The 23,934-nt window shown below is 39.8% G+C and overlaps 1 protein-coding gene across 6 annotated transcripts in view; it reads left to right on the top strand.

The window, feature by feature from the left end:
• bmpr1bb (bone morphogenetic protein receptor, type IBb) overlaps nt 1-23,934 on the top strand; it is a 115,331-nt gene that overhangs the window by 56,417 nt on the left and 34,980 nt on the right. For 5 of the 6 annotated variants that reach the window (XM_073913438.1, XM_073913439.1, XM_073913440.1 and 2 more), the window contains 3 exon segments: nt 11,798-11,957; nt 14,279-14,381; nt 14,659-14,761. In XM_073913438.1, the coding sequence (XP_073769539.1) occupies nt 11,815-11,957; nt 14,279-14,381; nt 14,659-14,761 (349 nt within the window). In that variant the 5' untranslated portion in view covers nt 11,798-11,814. 6 annotated transcript variants of the gene reach the window in all.

Raw genomic sequence — 23,934 nt, 5'->3', positions numbered from 1 at the left:
AAACAATAAAAAACCATCATGATAATATTTGTTCCTCTTTATTTTGATGCCAAGTACAAATGAAATAGTTTATACAGAGATATTTTTTTAAATATATAACCCCACTTCAACAAACCCTCAATACACTGCCTAAAGAAAGATAGTAAAAAGTAATAATAAATAAAATAATAATAATAGAAAAAACTGCATAATTTTATTGAATAAAAAATAAAACTGAACAAAAGAATAAAGAAGTAAATAAATAAGTAAAATAATAAATAAACAAGTAAATAAATAAGTAAATAAATAAGTAAAAAAGGAAATAAATAAATAAAAAGAAAGAAAGAAAATAAATAAGTAAATAAATAAAGAAGTAAATGAATAAAGAAGTAAATAAATAAGTAAACAAATAAATAAGTAAAATAATAAATAAACAAATAAGTAAATAAACAAGTAAATAAATAAATAAAAAAGAAAATAAATAAATAATTAATTAAATAAAAAGAAAATAAATAAATAAGTAAATAAAAAGTAGGTAAATAAATAAAAAAGAAGTTAAATAAAAAATAAATAAAAAAGAAAATAAATAAGCAAATACATAAGCAAATACATAAATAAATAAATAAATAAATAAATAAATAAATAAATAAATAAATAAATAAATAAATAAATAAATAAATAAATAAATAGACAACAATAATGGGTGATACAATCAGGGATAACGCTGTACTATCTTACAATGGTAGGCTAGCATAGACTAAGCATGAGGGTCTGGACAAAGAAAGAAAAGACAAAAGGATTACAGAAAACATCACACCTAATTATTGGTCATTTTTTTGTTTCAAGAATACGATCCAAGGTTTAGGATACAGGTTACATTAACAATAATACAGTAGGTCAGTGTTTACTTGCAGAGCTGGATGTTGGATGATGTTGAAAATAATTGTTTGCTGATTAGCTGAAGTCACACCGAACCAACAGCCAACAGAGGATTCCTCTGGGTCTCAAAGCATTTGTTGAGGAGTTATTTTCACAATTTAAAGGTGGCATAGCAGTCAAAATAGACCATATAATATGCTGATATACAGCCATATTGCACTGCTACAAGTGTGATATTGCGTTTTTACAACAGTTCGACAGCACAATCATGTATATAAATAAGAAAATAAAACACAGCGAGTCTAAAACGCTTTTGAAAGAGGAACTACTTTCTTCCTCCATTCATTCTCATCTGCAGCTGACGCCAGAACAGCAGAAACCGCTGCTCATTCACCAACATCACTGTAGAGCTAGTGTTTGAATGATTCTCTAGCGCAATGTCTAAAGTGAAGACAAAACAGCTGATTTTGCTCACATTGTAAGATTATAAAGCTGAACAGCATGAAATGCCATCAGTCTACAGAGATCTCCCAGTGTTTCTCTGCAGCAATCACAATAGTTAACCCTGAAAAAGCCAAACAAAGCAAGCACTAGCAGATTACTATGGTAAGGAGTATACACTAACCTGCACATTATTCAGACACAAGGTGATGCTAATCACTCAGAAAAGCATGGCGAGACAGACAAACAGACACATGTGAATGTGGATGTAAGTATACGGACGTGAACATATTCACTGGCAGCTCCCGGATGAGTGTTATTCAGTGGTTGTTATCTGGTAATAACACACCTTGGAATGTCCCGACTGACCAATCAGACTATTCCAGACAGGTGTAATAATAATCTGCAATACCCTCCTGGATGTACTGTATCCCTTAAGATACACACACACACACACACACACACACACACTCTGGCTCAGACTCTGAATCAGTTCACTGGGGATAAATTCACTGGGAGTCTCTGTTTCCCACTGCAGGTGTTTTCAAGGTTAAGCCTGCCAAACACACACACACTTCACTTACAGGAACACATCCTACACACCGCTTCAGTTCCTCTGGCGATTAAACAGGCCTTTAAACATGTAATTCTGTGCCGTCGCTTCATTCTCACACATTTAGTCGAGCATATTAACGTGTTCAATCCAGCTAAAGTCACAGTGAAGACACGTGAGAGTAGAAAATACTGCAGATCTCAGTGAACGCTTTTTGTGTGTGTGTGTGTGTGTGTGTGTGTGTGTGTGTGTGAGAGAGAAAAATGAGTATGAGTGCGTGTGTGTGTGTGTCTGTGTGTGTGTCTGTGTTTGTGTGTGCATGTATGTGTGTGGGTGGGTGTGAATATGTTTGTGTGTACATTTGTGTGTGTGTGAGAAAAATTAGTATGCGTGTGTTTGTGCATGTGTGCGTGTGTGTATCTGTTTGTGAATATGAATCTCTGTGTGTGTGTGTGTGTGCGTGCGTGCGTGCGTGCGTGCGTGTGTGTGTATGTATGTGTGTGTGTGTGTGTGCATGCATGTGTATATGGAGAGTTTTGGAGAATGTGTGTGTGTGTGTGTGTGCGCACGTGTGTGTGTTTGTGTATGTGTGTGTTTGTGTATGTGTGTGTTTGTATGTGTGTCTGTGTGTGAATTTGAGTCTCTGTGCATGTGTGTGTGCATGCATGTGTATATGCAGTGTTTTGGAGAATGTGTGCGTGCATGCGCATGTGTGTCTGTGTGTGAATCTGAATCTGTGTGCGTGTGTGTGTGTGCATGCATTTGTGTATGCAGTGTTTTTGAGAAGTGTGTGTGTGTGTGTGTGTGTTCATGTGTGTCAGCAGTGTTTTGGAGAAGTGTGTGTGTTCATGTGTGTCAACAGTGTTTTAGAGAAGTGTGTGTGTGAGCGAGTAAGCTTGAATCTGTATATGTCTGTGCATGTGTCACTGAGTGTGAGAGTGAGTGTGTGCGTCTGTGTGTAAGTGAGTGTGTGTGTCTATGTGTGTGTGATTGTGTCAGTGTGTGTGTAAATGTCTCTGTGTGTGTGTGTGTATGAGCAGTGTTTAGCAGCAGTGTGCGTGCGCTGTGTGTGGTGTTTGTGTTTGCCACATTCCTCCGCTTCAGCACTGCAGCAGCCGCGCGCGTCTCTCATCAGACGCAGATCCGTCACACAGCAGCTTCCGGAACCAATCTGAGGCTCGCGGGGGAACCACGGCTTCCTGACAGGATACAGATCATATTCCTGAAAACACACACACACACACACACACACACACACACACACACAAACCCTGAGCACCGGCCCCGCATGACCTGCACCTGCTGCCCCTGAATCCCACAGAGAGAGAGAGAGAGAGAGTCTGTCTGTCTGTTAGGGCTGAAAACAATAATAAATTCACACATTTATTTWTATATATATATATATATATATATATATATATATATATATATATATATATATATATATATATATATATATATATATATAAACACTGGTAAAGTTTAGTGTTTAGGGTTTGATGGCTAAATCAGAGCCCCCTGGTGTTCAATCTTCAGTGATCTTCATTCCAGCAGTAAGAGCAGTGTGAAGCATGTTCATTATCAGAGTAACAGCACAGTTGTGCTTAATATTGCAATATGCACAACATTATGGGGGACAAATCAGAGTGTGGAGTTTGCATGTTCTCCCCGTGTTGGCGTGGGTTTCCTCGGGGTGCTCTGGTTTCCCCCACAGTCCAAACACATGCGCTATTTGGGAAAGCTAGACTGTCCATAGTGTATGTGTGTGAATGAGTGTGTATGGGTGTTTCCCAGTGATGGGTTGCAGCTGGCAGGGCATCCGCTGTGTAAAACATATGCTGGATAAGTTGTCGGTTCATTCTGCTGTGGCAGCCCCTGATTAATAAAGGGACTAAGCCGACAGGAAAATGAATGAATGAGTGAATGAATGAGTGAATGAATGAATGAATGAATGAATGAATGTGCAGCCAATGGGTCAAACATTGTATCCTGAAGGTGGTGGCGTCTATCAAGATGGTTATGCACCAACACACACAGCAAGACCGAGTGGTCTGATGAACATGATGTTGAACATCTCCTACGGACTGCACAGTCACCAGATCCAAATATTATTGTGCCACTTTGTAGAAGTGATTCAGGAAAGGCTTTTTTTTCTCCAGCAGCATCACCTGAACACTATTCTGAAGAATAACAGCTCAAAATCCCTCTGGCCACTGTGCAGGACTCAATTGATTAATTGATGTTGTATTAGCCACAAAAGGAGGCTCTACACAAGGGGTGTCAAACTAAGTTCCTGGAGGGCCGCAGCACTGTTTAGTTCCTTCCCTGCTTCAACACACTCACTTTGCGGGTTTCAAACAAGCCTGAAGGACTCAATTAGTTTGATCAGGTGTGTTTTACTAGGGTTTATATATAATACCTTGACTTCTAGTTGATCATTTGGTATCAGAAGTGAATTGACTGAATTGATTAGGACAGTGCGGTCCGACTCTGCTTAGACTAAAGTCTCATCACTGAACAGAAATAATGTCCAGTATAGAATATAAAGTCCTGCTGCAGTGGAGACAGAATGAATATTGTGTCTGACTCCATCATGAGCTTGGAGGACTGCATCCATACATCTCTGACATGACTCACATCACTGATTAATAAAGTCATCTGGAATGAAGAAGAAAGCCCTGCAGGACTCCCAGAGTTCATCAAGAGTCTTTGTGTTCATCTTCAACGCCTCCTCCTTCATCAGCTCAATAATGTTCATGTCTGGTGACTGGGCTGGCCAATCCTGGAGCACTCTTTGCTTTCAGGAGCTTTGACGTGGAGGCTGAAGTATGAGCAGGAGCGCTATCCTGCTGGAGAATTGTCCCTCTCCTGTGGTTTGTAATGTAATGGGCAGCACAGATGTCTTGACACCTCAGGCTGTTGATGTTGCAGATCTCTCGCACTGAATGGAACACCAAACCATAATTTGTGCTTCACCAAACTTGACTGATTTCTGTGAGAATCTTGGTCCATGCTGGTTCCAGTAGGTCTTCTGCAGTATCTGTGATGATTGATGCAGATCAACAGAGAAATCCACCTTCTGACACTTTTCAAAATCATCAACCAGAAGTCAAGTTATTATGTGCTGCTCTTACAACCGAGATCCACCACAAGACTTTTGTCAGGTAGTGTATGTGTGTGTGTGAGTTTGCATACGTGCTTGCGTGCATCTGTGTCTGTGAGTGCAGTAATAATAGTCCACATGTGATCAGTGGCACACGCTCAGATGCCGGAGCTCAGACAGCTGCACATACTGGCTCTGCATGAAGCGCAGGCTTTATCTGGACAGACAGCAGATGTGTGTCTAAACATGGCGTGGAACAGACACACACGCACACACACCGCCGTCACATGCTGCTGTCTCTCCGTCCACATCGTCTTCGCTCGGGTTTCAGTGTGTGTGTGTGTGTGTGTGTGTGTGTGTGTGTGTGTGTGTTCAGAGCTCAAACCCTGCAGCTTCAATCAGGATAGCAGTTTGCAGTCAACGTCGTCATCAGCCGTACAGACGATCACAGATACCTTTACACACACACACACACACACACACACACACTTTTATATATTTGGTCTGATCTGTGGTGTATTTAGGCTGATGGAGATCTTCAGGTCTGATCTGTGGTGTATTTAGGCTGATGGAGATCTGCAGGTCTGATCTGAGGTGTATTTAGGCTGATGGAGATCTGCAGGTCTGATCTGTGGTGTATTTAGGCTTATGGAGATCTGCAGGTCTGATCTGTGGTGTATTTAGGCTGATGGAGATCTTCAGGTCTGAACTGAGCTGTATTTAGGCTGATAGAGAGATTTTCAGGTCTGATCTGAGCTGTATTTAGGCTGATGGAGATCTGCAGGTCTGATCTGTGGTGTATTTAGGCTGATGGAGATCTTCAGGTCTGATCTGAGCTGTATTTAGGCTGATGGAGATCTCCAGGTCTGAACTGAGCTGTATTTAGGCTGATGGAGATCTTCATGTCTGATCTGTGGTGTATTTGGACTGATGGAGATCTTCAGGTCTCATCTGAGGTGTATTTGGTCTGATGGAGATCTTCAGGTCTGATCTGAGGTGTATTTAGACTGATGGAGATCTCCAGGTCTGATCTGAGGTGTATTTGGTCTGATGGAGATCTTCATGTCTGATCTGTGGTGTATTTAGGCTGATGGAGATCTTCAGGTCTGATCTGTGGTGTATTTACGCTGATGGAGATCTGCAGGTCTGATCTGAGGTGTATTTAGGCTGATGGAGATCTGCAGGTCTGATCTGTGGTGGATTTAGGCTGATGGAGATCTGCAGGTCTGATCTGTGGTGTATTTAGGCTGATGGAGATCTGCAGGTCTGATCTGTGGTGTATTTAGGCTGATGGAGATCTTCATGTCTGATTTGTGGTGTATTTAGGCTGATGGAGATCTCCAGGTCTGATCTGTGGTGTATTTAGGCTGATGGAGATCTGCAGGTCTGATCTGTGGTGTATTTAGGCTGATGGAGATCTTCAGGTCTGATCTGTGGTGTATTTAGGCTGATGGAGATCTTCAGGTCTGATCTGTGGTGTATTTAGGCTGATGGAGATCTTCAGGTCTGATCTGTGGTGTATTTAGGCTGATGGAGATCTGCAGGTCTGATCTGTGGTGTATTTAGGCTGATGGAGATCTTCATGTCTGATCTGTGGTGTATTTAGGCTGATGGAGATCTTCAGGTCTGATCTGTGGTGTATTTAGGCTGATGGAGATCTTCAGGTCTGATCTGTGGTGTATTTAGGCTGATGGAGATCTTCAGGTCTGATCTGTGGTGTATTTAGGCTGATGGAGATCTGCAGGTCTGATCTGTGGTGTATTTAGGCTGATGGAGATCTGCAGGTCTGATCTGTGGTGTATTTAGGCTGATGGAGATCTTCATGTCTGATCTGTGGTATATTTGGGCTGATGGAGATCTTCATGTCTGATCTGTGGTGTATTTGGGCTGATGGAGATCTTCATGTCTGATCTGTGGGTCAGTGTGTGGCACTCATGAACACTTCAGAAGATTTTGTGATGAATGAAGACCTGTGACTCCTCCGTGAACTCCCCGAGGTTAGAGATCTGTGTGTGTGTTCATTAAATTTACTCCCTACACCTGGAGAACTCAATAACCCGATCCTCTATCTCTCCACCCTCCTCTCTCTCTCATAAAATGGCTTTCATTATGCCTTGTACAGTATACGCTTCAGTTATTCTACATCCAATATATAACCATATGTCATGGTGTGTGTTTCATGCTGTTAGCACAACCTTGTGTGTATTTGTGTGAACAAATGTCTCTATGGAGAACAAAACACTTTTGTCAATATTCACGACTGAATCTTCGGTCTGAAATGGCATGTAAGTGTGAGTAAGTTCATATTTGTTTAAATATGTATGTGCACTCACTGGCCACTTTATTAGGTACATGTTACTAGTACCGGGTTGTTCCCCCTTTTGCCTTCAGATCTGCTTTAATACTTCATGGCAGAGATTCAACAAGCTACTGGAAATATTCCTCAGAGATTTTGCTCCATATTGTCATGATAGCATCACACAGTTGCTGCAGATTTGTCGGCTGCACATCCATGATGCCAATCTCCCGTTCCACCACATCCCAAAGCTGCTCTATTGGATTGAGATCTGGTGACTGGGGAGGCCATTTGAGTACAGAGAACTCATCGTCATGTTTAAGAAGAAGGATTGAGAGATTTGCCGTTGAGTTGACTGGTTTAAAGGGGTAGTTCATGCAACAATGGAAGTTTCTCACTGTTTGCACATCCTCAAGGGGTTAAAGATCTCTATTAGGGCATATGTTTGTGTGTGTGTGTGAGTGTGTGTATGCCTGTGTGTGTGTTTGTCTGTGTGAGAATGTGCATGTTATTGTGTGTGCATGGCTGCATATGTGTGCGTTGGTTTAAATGTTGTGTGTGTGTGTGTGTGTGTGTGTGTGTGTGTGTGTGTGTGTGTGTGTGTGTGTGTGTGTGTGTGTGATTTTCTTTTGTGATGGTGTATCTGTGTTTGTGGGTGTGTTTGTGTTAGAATGTGAGTTTGATTGTGCGTGTGCATGATTGCATATGTGTGCGTTTGTTTACATGTCTGTGTGATTGTGTTTGTGTGTGTGTGTGTGTGTGTGTGTGCATGTTTGTGTGTGTAAGATTGTGTGTGATTTTCTTTTGTGTGCATACGCGTGTGTTGTGCGTGTTCTTGTGTGTGTGTGTGTCTGTGTGTGTGTGTGTGTGTGTGTGTGTCTTGTCTCAGGTTTCGGTGTGACCTTGCCGCTTGTCATCAGTGATCTGCAGTGTTTGTTTCTTCAGTGTGATTGAGTAGCCAGACTGAAGCTGAAGTGTGTGTGTGTGTGTGTGTGTGTGTGTGTGTGTGTGTGTGTGTGTGTGTGTGTGTGTGTGTGTGTGTGTGTGTGAATATCGTCATGCTGAAGCTCCACTACACTCCTGCGTCTCATCAGTGTGTTTCCCGCAGTGTCTGCTGTATTTATTATACATTTACTTGTAAGTGATTGACTGTGTGTATTAATCTGGAGTTGGAGCGGTGTGCGTTTAGTGTCTGCTGTGTGTGTGTGTTATGATCATCAGAGCTGCTGCTGGTGTGTGTTTCAGTCAAGGTAAACTCATCTACTCATTCTAAACCCAGACAATACATTATTATAAGCACTGATTGCCTTTTCTCTTGGTTGTGTTCTTAATTATCCTCATGAATAATCCACAGTGACTGTAAACATATACAAACAAAAGCTTGATTCTTTAAATTTGTTAGTTAACTTTTAAACAAACTCACTGTGCATCAGTCAAACTGACTAAATGTATTCATTTAAACATTTGTTGTCATGATTTTTGTCGTTTGATATATTTACGGTGTATATTATGGCCTGTGTTACAGTACGGTACGGGTCGGTACTAGTCACCTTTATCAGGTTTGCATTTCCACTGCTAAAAGGGTACCACTGGTGGGCGTGTTGTACGACAGAAAATTTGTCCACGTCATTCTCACTGGAGGAAATGTCTACAGTAAAGCTGTACAGGTCATTCTAATATCATATGAGAAGCACTTCTCACAACACAGATGCTTTACACACATCAATACTGTATAAATGTTCATTGCTAACCTCATACAAATATTACTTTTTTTTTGCAACGAGAAATGTAACAATTTTAAAATAAATTTATTAAAGGTAAAGCAAAAGAAAGACAAAGAGAGAGAAAAAGAAACAAAACATAAGGGCACATGACAAAAAAAACAAACAAATTATTATTATAATTATAAGAATATTATAAGAATATTAAATAAAGCACACGTTTTATAAGTTTTAATTGCTTTCTTGCTGTAAGAGTCTGTGATGGTTTTAAAATACAGTACCAATTCTTGTTTAAAGAATGTAAAAAAGTTTGGCTTACATTTACGTATATTTCCATTAGTGTATAAAAAACATATTAACAAATAAAATGAGGTTTATCAAAGTGAAAGTCAGCTTTATTGTCAATTCAACCACATGTACAGGACATATACTGTAGAGAATCGAAATTACGTGACTCTCAGACCCTAGGTGCCTAACATATAATGTTAATACAAAAAGTAGCTTTTAAGAAGGAATTTACAATAAATACAATTATACATAACATGTAATCTAAATATATTCCTACAATTTAGTCCAAATATATACATAAACTGTAATCTAAAGAATAATAAAATAAAGAAAGAATCAAAATTGTACTCAATGCAATGCAATACAATATGAAAATATTAAGGGCATATGGAAATGAGTGCAACCCAGAGTTGTGCAGATAGAACTGTATATAGTGCAAAAAGGCTGGTAAAGATGAGAATTATGATAAAGCGACAGTGTCATGATGTATAGGGAGGTAGTCTAATGTTCAAATGTTCAATAAAGTGACCAGTGCAGGTGTAAGTGTGTATGTGTGTGTGTTGACATATGAAACATTGAACATTTTATGAATTTTAAATTAATTAAGGAATTGTTTTTCTTTAATATAAAACCCCAAAGCAACATGTCTATGGCTTATATATAAGAAAAGCACCACAAACCTTTGGGAAAAGTAGAGAATTAACATCAGACCAGAAAGATTTATCAAAAGCACGTTCCTTTTGGGACACACTTTTGTTGTGCTTGGTAAAGTGGTATGGTTCGCTTTTAGGTACCTGTTGACAGTGGAAAAGGCCATAAAAGCATACAGAACCATACGGTGACAGTGCTGCTGACAGGAAATCTGCCTTAAACATTTCATCTAAGCTTAAATATTAAGAAGGAATCCATACAAAATATATGAACTACATTGGGTGTGTGTGCACATGTGTGAGACATTCGTTTTCCTTCGGCTTAGTCCTTTTATTCATCAGTGGTCGCCACAGTGGAATGAACCACCAACTATTCCAGCATATGCTTTACACAGTGGATGCCCTTCCAGCTGCAACCCAGTAGTGGGAAACACCCATACACTCTCACGTTCGTGTGATTGTAAGAAAGTGCCTGTTGCAAGTGTTGGTTAAAGTGTGAGACAGATGAAGGAGTGTGTTTTCTACAGGTGGTCTGTCAAGCCCACTCACCTGTGTGAGGCACACTCAGAATGGCAGAATTATAAGGGGATGTTGTGGTTGTCACACACACGCACTCAATATTACACTACACGGACACCACACACAAACACACACATTTGAAAGTGTCTCCTGAAAGTGTGTGCGGTGGCGATGGGTGCTGGCGACAGCAGTCTGTCTCAGAGACTCATGGGTATTTCTGATAATCTTGTCAAGGCCGAGAGCATCTGTGGATTTATCTCTCTGGCAGCTGTGATATCAGAGCGGGACGAGCTGTTCCCCACACACACACACACACACACACACACACATACATTAATATGCACATTCAGACACTAATGCACACATTCTCACACACACACACACACACACACACACACACACACACACACACACACGTTTTCTCACACACACTCACTAATGCACTAATACGCACATTCACACACACACACACACACTCACTAATACGCACATTCTCTCACACACACACACACACACACACACACACACACACACACACACACACACACACACACACACACACAAACTAATACACACATTCTCATGCTCACAGACATACATGCACACATTCTCACTTTACGTACACTAATACACACATTTTCTCACAAACACATTTGCGAACACACACAGACACAAACACACACACACACACACACACACACAAACGCACATTAATATGCGCATTCAGACACTAGTACACACATTCTCTCTCTCACACACACACACACTCACACACTATTAGACACACACACACACACACACACAAATACACTAATACACACATTAATACACTTTTTTTCTTTACACACACACACACACACACACACACATTAATGCATTATAAATAAAAAAATTAATTAATTAATGTATTTAAAATAAAATACACCAATCGACACGGTATCTCAGTGGTTAGCAGTTGTCGTCTCAAAGCAAGAAGGTCTTTGGTTCAAGTCCCGGCTGGGTCAGTTGGTGTTTCTGTGTGGAGTTTGCATGTTCTCCCCGTGTTGGTGTGGGTTTCCTCTGGGTGCTCCGGTTTCCCCCACAGTCCAAACACATGCGCTATAGGGGAACTGATGAAAAAAATTGATCGTAGTGTGTGTGTATATGAATGAGTGTGTATGGGTGTTTCCCATTACTGGGTTGCAGCTGGAAGGGCACACACACTCAACACTACAGTCATATCGGTAGTTTTAGACTAGTCAGAGTCAACTAGAACATCTTTTATCTTTGACCTGTAATCAGACCTCCGTGTTTATCAGTTTGTCTGTAAGATCACAGCCTTGGCCTTGATCATGAGGATGTAAATAAGATGAATGTGTGTGTTAACAGCGAACGTGCTGGACACCATGTTACAGAGGAGTTCTGGAAAGGTAACGGCGGGCCGGAAGGAGACCAACGGCGGCAGCGCAACTTCTGTGATTCCAGAGAGGATGTTATTATGCCACTGTTACCATCACTGTCCTGAAGATTCAACCAATAATACCTGCAGGTACAACACACACAATTGCATATATATTATATTATATTATATTATATTATATTATATTATATTATATTATATTATATTATATTATTATATTATATTATATTATATTATATTATATTATATTATATTATTATATTATATTATATTATATTATATTATATTATATTATATTATTATATTATATTATATTATATTATATTATATTATATTATTATATAATTTTTATTATATTATATTATCTTATATTATGCCATGTCATGTCATATCTTGTATCCTATCATATCCTTTCATATAATATATTGTATCGTATCCCATGATATGATATGATATGATATCAATCCATATCGTATCAAATCGTATCGTATCGTAACATATATTACATATCATATTGTATCATGTATCGTATCGCTTCACATCACATTACATCATATCATATCTTCACCTATCCTGTCCTATCGTATCACATCGTATCGTATCGTGTAATATCATTAAATATTCTAGTATATCATATCATATCATATCATATCATATATCTTATATCCTATCGTATCACATCGTATCATTTCATGCAATGTATCGTATCGTATCATATATCATATCATATTGTATCGTATCATATCAAATGGTATCGTAACATTTATCATATCATATTACATATCATATGTCATATTGTATCATATATCGTATCCTATCATATCACATCAAATCATATCACATCCTATCATATCCTCACCTATCCTGTCCTGTCGTATCACATAACATCCTATCCTATCATATCATACAATATCGTATCAGATAATTTCATATCATATCATATCTTGTATCCTATCGTATCATTTTATATAACATATTGTATCGTATCCTATCTTATTGTATTGTATTGTATCGTATTGTATCATATCAAATTGTATAATAACATATATCATATAATATATATCATATTGTATCATATATCATTTCCTATCGTATTGCATCGTATAGCATCACATCACATCATATCATATATATCATATTGTATCATATCGTGTCATATCATATCGCATTATATTACATCGTATCATATCATAACTTGTCCTATCCTCACGCATCGCATCACATCACATCACATCACATCACATCAAACTGGACAATAGAAGATTGGAGAAACGTCGCCTGCTCTGATGAGTCTCCATTTCTGCTGACACATTCAGATGCTCGGGTCAGAATTTGCCCTCAACAACATGAAAGCATGGATCATCCTGCCTTATATCAACAGTTCAGGCTGGTGGTGGTGGTGTAATGGTGTGGGGGAGATTTTCTTGGCACACTTTGGGCTCATTAGTACCAACTGAGCATAGTGTCAACGCCACAGCCTACCTGAGTAATGAGTATGGCTGCTGACCATGTCCATCCCTTCATGTGCACAGTGTCTCCATCTTCTGATGTCTACTTCCAGCAAGATAAGCTCAAATCATCTCAGACTGGTTTCTTGAACATGACGATGAGTTCACTGTACTCAAATGGCCTCCACAGTCACCAGAGCTCAATCCAATAGAGCAGCTTTGGGATGTGGTGGAACGGGAGATTGGCATCATGGATGTGCAGCCGACAAATCTGCAGCAACTGTGTGATGCTATCATGACAATATGGAGCAAAATCTCTGAGGAATATTTCCAGCGCATTGTTGAATTTCTGCCATGAAGGATGAAGCCAGTAATGAAGGCAAAAGTGGGTCCAACCCGGTACTAGTAAGGCGTACCTAATAAAGTGGCCAGTTAGTGTATAATCAGTGGCATAAAATGATCTCAAAATGAGAATAATATTGCTTATTGCTACAATTTCAGTGACAATATATCGCACAACAAAAATCCATGACTATCTGAGGAGAACGTCTGTCTGGAGTAGGATTGAGTTCAGTTCCTGAAAGATCATGAGTCTTTCTTCCTCAGTGTGAGCCAGACGGATCTTGGCTTTGTTTTCTCAGAGTATAATCGAGGAGTATGTCTTCTGACATCATTGCTTAAGGAATAAAACAGCTACACACTTCGTCACTCAGGATTATAAGAGCTGTTGCCAAACTAGCAACAACACCAGAAGCATATTGATGACTGCAATACACATCCAATCATAGACGATCATCAAACAGCAACAAACAAAACCAATACATCATTTATTATTATATAAAGGGCTGTTGTGCAAGTCTTAGATGAAGGATGGTAAGTGAGTGAGTATGCTTATGTAATGATTAGTTCTTGTGTCTTATTTAGTTGGTTATTATTAGGATATGCAGTAGTCAGAGTGGTGGTTAATGCAGTGTTGATTGTAACGTGATGATGATGATGCAGGACTGATGGTTACTGCTTCACTATGGCGGAGGAAGAGGAAGGAGGCTCGCCTGTGCTCACATCAGGATGTCTGTCTTTAGTGGGGTCAGAGTTTCAGTGCAGGGTGAGTCTCCTGTCTGTATGTTCACATGTTGGCCTCTGTATTTCTGTGTCCGTCTGTCTGTCTTTGTCCGTGTCTGTGTGCATCTGTATCTGTCTGTATTTGTGTTGGCTGTTTGTGTCAGTCTTTATATCTGTGCCTGTCTGTCTGTGTGTGAATTTCTGTCTGTCTATTATTAAGTCTGTGTCTGTCAGTCTACATCTTTCAGTCCGTGTGTCTGTATGGTTCTGTCTTTGTCCATTTGTGTGTGCCATATGAACACCTCTGCTCTTCTCATCAGGACACTGGAAACGCTCGTCTGAGGAGGATCCTGGAATGCTGCACCGATCAGGATTACTGCAACCAAGACCTTCATCCGACACTGCCTCCGCTCAAGACACCCGGTGAGAGAGACACACACGATAGCTGATTTCTTTTCTCTTTGCAATGATGGCAGCACATAATATTAGACTAGATATTCTTCAAGAGACTAGTGTTCAGCTTAAAGTGACATGTAAAGGCTTCACTAGGGTAATTAGGGTAAAGTTAGGGTAATTAGGCAAGTCATTGTATAACAGGGGTTTGTTCTGGAGACAATCCAACACTAATATTGCAGTTAAACTCTGCAGACCCGGTAGCGCACAGGTGTCAAACTCGGTTCCAAAAGGGCCGCAGCTCTGCACAGTTTAGTTCCAACCCTTATTAAACACACCTGATCAAACTAATTGAGTCCTTCAGGCTTGTTTGAAACCTACAGGTAAGTGTGTTGGAGCAGGGTTGGAACTAAACTATGCAGGGCTTCGGCCCTCCAGGAATTGAGTTTGACACCCCTGCGGTATTGGGTCTGTCACGTCATCAACATTCGCTTTCAGATTTAAAGGGCCAGCATTGCACCAGACCCCCGTAAGTGGTTTTGTTTGAAAGTGTAGAATCTATATTTTATGCACATATGCATTGCTTTGGTTTTTATTCTACTGTACAAACGTTATTCACATTTAAATACACAGTATTTTGGATACCCAAGCTTGGAATTGAACACTGGTTCATTTTCATATTTTCTCATATGACACATGCACAAGTTATAGCTCAAATGAAAGCTCTTGCCGGTGCTCATACGGTTCTAGCGTTCTTTTTACTGAATTATATTCACATATCAAACAGTTGTTGAATGAATCTCTGTGTTTCCATGGTGCAGAAGTGAAAACTATACATTCATGATCAATAAGCAGCCCCAGATAGCACAGACAGCTCATCTCTTACCTTATGCTGTGCACTTCAGGGCCATTTCTCCTCTGTTTTTGAGCTGATGTGCATAAGTAATGCTTTTATATGTCTGACGTGGTCCACACACAGTGAATTAGATTTGATCAAACAAAAGAATAGTGAAATATAAAGTCAATGATCGCTCCCTGTGGCTTGTACAGCACCTCTCATCAGCTGGAACACAATAACTTTTGCATAGATTATGGTGGAGACATTTTTCTTGATTTTCCTATGATTTCAGACATGTGCAGGAACCACCAACATTAATTACAGCACGCTCAACCACACACAACCTAAAAGATGCACTTTCAAACTTCAGTTCATAAAAAAAAAAAAATCAAAAAGCGCCTCTATTATAGGTGTTTATTATCACACAGACAACACATACAGATATTTTAAACACTTTCAATTGACCTTATACTAAAATGTGGAAGTGTGCCTGTTTTCGCGATTGTCTTAGAACTTCCGTTTCAGTCGCCTATGGGAGAAATGACAAGGAATAATAAACGGCAAAACACGGTCAAACTACTTGCTCTACAAACAAATGTTTGCATGACTACACAGACCAAGTAGAATAATATAACAAGGAAATATCAGCAACATCAAACAGCGGAACGAGCAGTTTTTAATGTCTAAAAATGAATGGAAGTGAATGAGACCGGAAGTCTCGTGCCAAAAAGATTTAAATGGCAGCGCCCGCTCGTCTGCGGAGAATAAGGTCAATAGTGTTTTATGAAAATTCAAAATGTTTTTTTTTTAAATGATACCAAATTTTTGCATTTACACCTCTGCTTGTGGATTTGGGAAGCTTTTAAATTAGGGTGGGCAAATCCAGGTGGAAATCCCAAAATAACACTAGAGTTGGGCTAATAAAATTGACCTTAAAACAATTAAAAACTGCCTTTATTCTAGCCGAAATAAATAGCACACATTTATAAAACTACTTAGCAAAGTACAAATTCAGAGGAAAAACTACTCATTTACAGTCATTTTAATGTGTTTTTAATTAGTTGTTTTACACCTCTGGATATTTGGACTAGAAATGAGACGAAAACTCCTGCACACGCACACACTCAGAGTGGTGTTTCTGGGCTGTCCTGATGCTTTCTGACAGGTTAAACTGTTACAAACCGCAGGATTGGTGCTGCAGGGGCTGCTGGGGTTGAGCGTGTTTCTGCCGCTCTAATGAAAAGGACACGAGACCTCACGGGAGCGCTTGAGTTTCTGATATCTGTCCATCTGTCACAGTGAGACACCTCAGAGAGAGAGTGTGTGTGTGTGTATGTGTGTGTGTGTGTGTGTGATGAAAAGAAAAGTGCTGTTCATTGTTGCTGTCGTGCTAATATTTATGACTCCTTTTTTTGGAAAAATGTGTTTATTGGGATATAGATGATGTAGAATGTGGAAGAACAGCGAATGAATATCAGGATCATCCTTTTTAAGAGTTAGCGTTTAAAAAACATCGAAACCACAAAAAAGATCAGCAAATAAACAATTTCTAAACAAACAAACGTGAAGGAATGAGAATATTGGAGCATTTTAGCACATTCAGTCTGGTTTTGTGTGTGTTTATATGTGTATACATGTGTGTGTGTATGTGTGTGTGTCTCTGTGTGTTTGTTTGTATGTGTGCATGTACATCTGTACTTGTTTGTATGTGTGTGTACTTGTTCTTGTGTGTGTTTTTGTATGAGTGTATGTGTGTGTACATGTGTACTTGTTTGTGAATGTGTGTAAACACTTGTATGGGTGCTTGTGTGTGCGTTTTTATATGATGTGCGCACGTGCATGTGTGTATGCATGCGTGTGCATGCATCTATGTGTGATTGTGTGTGTGTGTGTGTGTGTGTGTGTGTGTGTGTGTGTGTGTGTGTATGCATGAGTGCATGTACATGCATCTGTGTGGTGATTGTGTGTGTGTGTGTGTGTGCATGTTATTTTGTGTATGTGTGCGTGTTTGTATGAGTGTGTGTGTGTGTGTGTGTGTGTGTGTGTGTATGCATGAGAGCGTGTACATGCATCTGTGTGGTGATTGTGTGTGTGTGGATATTATTTTGTGTATGTGTGCGTGTTTGTATGAGTGTATGTGTGTATGTGTGTGTGTGTGTGTGTGTGTGTGTGTGTGTGTGTGTGTATATGTGTGCGTACAGATGTTCTTGTGGGTATATTTGTAGGATTTTTGTGTACGCATGTGTGTGTGCATGCATATATGTGCATGTATCTGTGTGTTTGTGTGCATGTCCATGTTTGTGTGTGTGAGAGTGTCTGTGTGTGTGTGTGTGTGTGTGTAAGAACTACTAATATGCATGCCTACATGTGCATGCATGTTTGTGTGTGTACCTGCATCTGTGTGTGATTGCGTGTGTGTGTGATTGTGTGTGTGTGTGTGTGTGTGTGTGTGTGTGTGTGTGTGTACTTGCTTATGTCCAAAATGAGGACTTTCGCCAGAGTACACACCAGTAAAATGAGGACCACCTTGACAAATGAGGACTTTTTCTTGGTCCTCATTTGTCTGACCATATAGCAGTATTCAGCATGCTTCAAAATGGTGTCCTGGCTTAAAATCTCACTTGTCCTCAAAATGCACTTTTACATGATTTGTGTATCTAAGTGTGTATCCCCCCACCCCAAAAGTGTGTATAACACAGCGCCCTCTAGGAGAACTGCAATGACGCAATGATACACACTTTTGGGATCTGGCCAATCAGAAAGATACAAGGAGGATGTCACGCCCCCTATTGATCTGACGAATCAGAGGCGAAGTGCGTAAAAATAAAGATGGCGGCAGCAAGTTACTATGGTTACTTCACAGAATAAAAGAGACAGTATGAATAAAATTGCACTTTAATTAGTATTTAAATGAAAATGACCAAACTGCGTCAAGAAAGCCTTATATTTGGTGTCCTTAAGCACGGTACTTTATTCTAGGTTTAAATCGTACTGTTTCTGCGCAGATCGCGTTGTATCCCCGAGGGAACGGATAACACGGAAGTAAGTTACAGTATGTAACTTAGGCGGTACAGTAGCAGATCCGAGGAATACTGTGGCATAATAGCGCGAAACGGCCCGCGAGAGCGACACGCAACAGAATCAAACGTTTTCCTGGTTTGTGTGTTCTTTGAACTGTCTGTCTGTCCTACACTGTCAGCGACCGCACCGCGCACCTCCCCCGCCCGCAGCTACGCTCCCTCCGGCTACAAAGAGCTCAGCTGCCCGGGAACGAAAGGAGGAGAGGAGCTCCGAGTCCAACCGGGAGGAAATTAGGCGGAATATAATATATAATTTGATGTATATCCGTGTATAATAAATGGTATCATCACTTGGAAACTTTTTGTATACATGTTTAACTTTTTTTCCAGAGTTCTGTTTATCTAAATAACATGTTAATAAGTATTTGTTTAAGTTAAGAAAGCTAAAATGCCAGGTTTAAATCATTTTTCTAAAGAATGAAAAGTGTATTATTTATATTTCCTTTGCACTGAGATTTACATATATTATAAATAGTATGAGTGAATAAATTTCTTATTGAGTAATTTAATTACATTTTAGATAAAGATAAATATAATCAGTGATGGGAGTATAGTCCAAAATAATCAGTTACTGTAACGAAATCACAAAGTGAATATATATTTTTTCTAAAACTTAAAAAATGTAAAAAATAAAATAAAATAAGAAATACTTCAAGCCTGTTTATTTCATTCAAATGTAAACAATGAATTAAGACATTTGCCAGTTCTGTGTATAATATATAGTTAAATCACTTGGAAACTTTTTATATGTTTAACTTTTTCCAGAGTTCTGTTTGTTATCTAAATAACATGTTGATAATAAAGTATTTGTTTAAGTTAGGAAAGCTAAAAGGCCAGGTTTAAATTATATTTAAAGAATAAAAAGTGTTTGATTTATATTTCCTATGCACTGAGATTTATAGAGATTCTGATAGTATTGAGTGAAGTGATTACATTTCTTCTTGAGTAATTTAATTACATTTTAGATATGGTAGAAAAGCAATTTACAGCCTTTTTTAAATGCTCAGACACTAAACGTGAAAACTGACACAGACTCACTGAAACTCTTCACTCTTACCTTATTAAACACCAATTCTACAAAACTACAAGTCCATTGCTGTAGTGTATTTGTGGATATTTGTTTGTGTGTTCAGTTACTAGTTTCAAGAAATATTGATAAGTATTCTGGAAGAGCTGTAAATACAACTTTAATGTTGTAGTAATTCATTACCTTTTTTAAATCATTTACCCAACACTGATAATAATAATGTATTAATACTACATGCATTTTATATTTTTCAGCCAAATTCTTAATGGAATAAAGCCATGGTCTTTCTGTAATAACTTAAGTTCAGGCAGTTTCAGACACTCTTTACACAAAAGTCTAAACAGATGTGTGTCCACTATAACAGATTTGCACTGTGATGCTCTTGTTACAAAACACCACACAAAAAGAGTGACAGTAAAAAACAAATAAAACACTTGGAATGATACGATAGCTGTATGAATGTGTGCCAGTTCTGTATTATTTTTTTCACAGCTGCATGTGCAAAATATGAGCCAGAATAGACACAGGTGTTACAAATTTAGATATGAACAATGGCGACAACCTAAAAAGAGGGAAGGAAAAGAAGGAGGAGAAGGAGGATGAGGAGGATGAAAGAGCCTGATCAGCCTGGTCAGAGGGTAGGCCTCAGACTGAGCTCTGTATGAAGACAGTCAGTCTCTCATTGACAGAAGTTTTAGTTGCCTTGCTTTGCATTCACTGTTTCTATTAAACTTGTGCTTTTTGCATAATGAGAGTGCTGAATACACAGATATTGTGATTTCACCTAGTGGAACATGTTCTTGGATCAACATCTCACATGTGTGAAACTCTTCCTGGAAGGCTACAGCTCACAGTTCAGCTTTACTACAATGAAACACCCCTGATCAAACTAATTGAGTCCTCCAGGCTTGTTTGAAACAGACATTATAATAGATAGCTAGATGCCCCATTAACAAGGCTTGATATCACTTTTATGAACTTGAAAAGTATAACTTTGTTATAACTAATTCAATGTTTGGTACAACAACTATACCGTTTTACCATGAAGAGTTTTTACTGTGGGACAGCTATTTAGAGCCATTTATACACTATATGCATTACAAAAAACTAAACTCATAACAAAATTAATTATGGGATGTTGATCTCTGCTCTGTCCACTTTTTTGATGTTGAAAATTCAACTCTACAGTTTAACAAAGTGACTTTTATTGACATTTCAGTATTTGAATGATATAGTGTATAAGAAATAATATCTAGAGAAATACGTCTGTAAAATAACAGGAAATGTACTGGCAGCTTATTACAAGCTAGTTTAAATTGGATATACAACACCAACCCAGACAATAGATCACTTTAAACCAGGGGTGTCCAAACTTGGTTATGGAGGGCCACAATCCTGCTGAATTTAGCTCCAACAGACCTGCCAGGAAGTTTTTGTTTTTTTTTGACACCATAAAATTATAATCAGTTAAGAAAATATACTGTTCTTATATTTTATATCAGGCAAAACAGCAGCTCCTCTGTTCAGTTGCCTCTGTTTATAGCGCAGTCATAACCGGATTAACCTTGTTGACTTATCGGAACAACGGACTGAAGCGGACCATGAGGCGTTTAGCTTTCTATTATAATGTCTATGGTTTGAAACCTAAAGGTTTGTTGAAGCAGGCTGGGAACTAAACTGTGCAGGGCTGTGGCCCTCCAGGAACTGAGTTTGACACCCTTGACCTGTTGAACCTGGAACAACATTTCTATTAGTCAATCAGATTGATGAATAAGTTCACATTTTATGTTAAGGTTGATTTACATTGAGGGTTACATGCTTCTACATCATTGTTGTATGACTAATCATCCTCTCTGATATTGAGAATAATTTACAGTTATGGCTAGGTTTATGCCGACAAGAAGTTGTCTAACAGCAAGAAGGTCGCTGGTTCGAGTGTCATCTGGGCCAGTTGGCATTTCTGTGTGGAGTTTGCATGTTCTTCCCATGTCGGCGTAGGTTTCCTCCACAGTCCAAACCCATGCGCTATAGTGGTACTGATCAACTACATTAGCAGTAGTGTATTAGTGTGAGTGAAAATGATGGGCCCACTGTATGAAACATATGCTAGAGTAGTTACAGGTTCATTCTGCTGTGGCGACCCCTGATAAATTAGTAACTATGCTGAAGGACAGTGAGTGAGTGAGTGAGTGAGTGAGTGAGTGAGGTTAAGGGGTAGGGATTATGCAGTGGCGTAGCGGGTGGGCCTGCTGTAGGAAACACATGCCAGAGTAGTTAGAAGTTCATTCCACTGTGGCGACCCCTGATAAATCAGTAACTATGCTGAAGGATACTGAGTGAGTGAGTGAGTGAGTAAGTGAGTGAGTGAGGTTTAGGGGTAGGGATTATGCAGTGGCGTAGCAAATGGGCCCGCTGTATGAAACATGCCAGAGTAGTTAGCGGTTCATTCCGCTGTGGCGACCCCTGATGAATAAGTAACTATGCTGAAGGATAGTGAGTGAGTGTGTGAGTTAGGTTTAGCGGTAAGGATTAGGCAGTGGCGTAGCCGATGGGCCCGCTGTATGAAACATTCCAGAGTAGTTAGGTTTCTTCTGCTGTGGCGACCCCTGATAAATCAGTAACTATGCTGAAGGACAGTGAGTGAGTGAGTGAGTGAGTGAGGTTTAGGGGTAGGGATTAAGCAGTGGCGTAGCGGATGGGCCCGCTGTGTGAAACATATGCCAAAGTAGTTAGAGGTTCATTCTGCTGTGGCGACCCCTGATAAATCAGTAACTATGCTGAAGGACAGTGAGTGAGTGAGTGAGTAAGTGAGTGAGGTTTAGGGGTAGGGATTAAGCAGTGGCGTAGCAAATGGGCCAGCTGTATAAAACATGTCAGAGTAGTTAGTTGTTCATTCCGCTGTGGCGACCCCTGATAAATCAGTAACTATGCTGAAGTGAGTCAGTGAGGTTTAGGGGTAGGGATTAGGCAGTGACGTAGAGGATGGGCCCGCTGTGTGAAACATATGCCAGAGTAGTTAGCGGTTCATTCTGCTGTGGTGACCCCTGATAAATCAGTAACTTATCTGAAGGACAGTGAGTGAGTAAGTGAGGTTTAGGGGTAGGGATTAGGCAGTGGCGTAGCGGATGGGCCCGCTGTGTGAAACATATGCCAGAGTAGTTAGAGGTTCATTCTGCTGTGGCGACCCCTGATAAATCAGTAACTATGCTGAAGGACAGTGAGTGAGTGAGTGAGTGAGTGAGTGAGGTTTAGGGGTAGGGATTAAGCTGTGGCGTAGCAAATGGGCCAGCTGTATAAAACATGTCAGAGTAGTTAGTGGTTCATTCCGCTGTGGCGACCCCTGATAAATCAGTAACTATGCTGTAGTGAGTCAGTGAGATTTAGGGGTAGGGATTAGGCAGTGACGTAGCGGATGGGCCCGCTGTGTGAAACATATGCCAGAGTAGTTAGCGGTTCATTCTGCTGTGGTGACCCCTGATAAATCAGTAACTTATCTGAAGGATAGTAAGTGAGTGAGTGAGTGAGTGAGGTTTAGGGGTAGGGATTAGGCAGTGGTGTAGCAAATGGGCCCGCTGTATAAAACATGTCAGAGTAGTTAGTGGTTCATTCCGCTGTGGCGACCCCTGATAAATCAGTAGCTATGCTGAAGGACAGTGAGTGAGTGAGGTTTAGGGGTAGGGATTAGGCAGTGGCGTAGCGGAAGGGCCAACTGTATGAAACATGTGCCAGAATAGTTAGCGGTTCATTTCGCTGTGGCGACCCCTGATAAATTAGTAACTATGCTGAAGGACAGTGAGTGAGTGAGTGTGTGAGGTAGGTTTAGGGGTAGGGATTAGGCAGTGGCGTAGCGGATGGGCCCGCTGTAGGAAAAATATGTCATAGTAGTTAGCGGTTCATTCTGCTGTGGCGACCCCTGATAAATTAGTAACTATGCTGAAGGACAGTGAGTGAGTGAGTGAGTGAGGTTTAGGGGTAGGGATTAGGCAGTGGTGTAGCAGATGGGCCTGCTGTAGGAAACATGCCAGAGTAGTTAGCAGTTCATTCCGCTGTGGCGACCCCTGATAAATCAGTAACTATGCTGAAGGATACTGAGTGAGTGAGTGAATGAGTGAGTGAGTGAGTGAGTTACTAGAGATTGATTTTATCACTGGTGATACTGTGTCAAACCAGTTCTGGAAGCTCAAATTAGTACGATCAGATGTGTTTAGAGGTTAAATTGAGGGTCTGCTGTCCCCTCACTTTTATTTACTTAAAAAAC

Source organism: Danio rerio, chromosome 10, assembly GCF_049306965.1.
Source record: "Danio rerio strain Tuebingen ecotype United States chromosome 10, GRCz12tu, whole genome shotgun sequence".
Classification (NCBI taxonomy): Eukaryota; Metazoa; Chordata; class Actinopteri; order Cypriniformes; family Danionidae; genus Danio; species Danio rerio.
The sequence above is the reverse complement of the archived record's forward strand: the minus strand, read 5'-3'. Positions and strand labels throughout refer to the sequence as shown.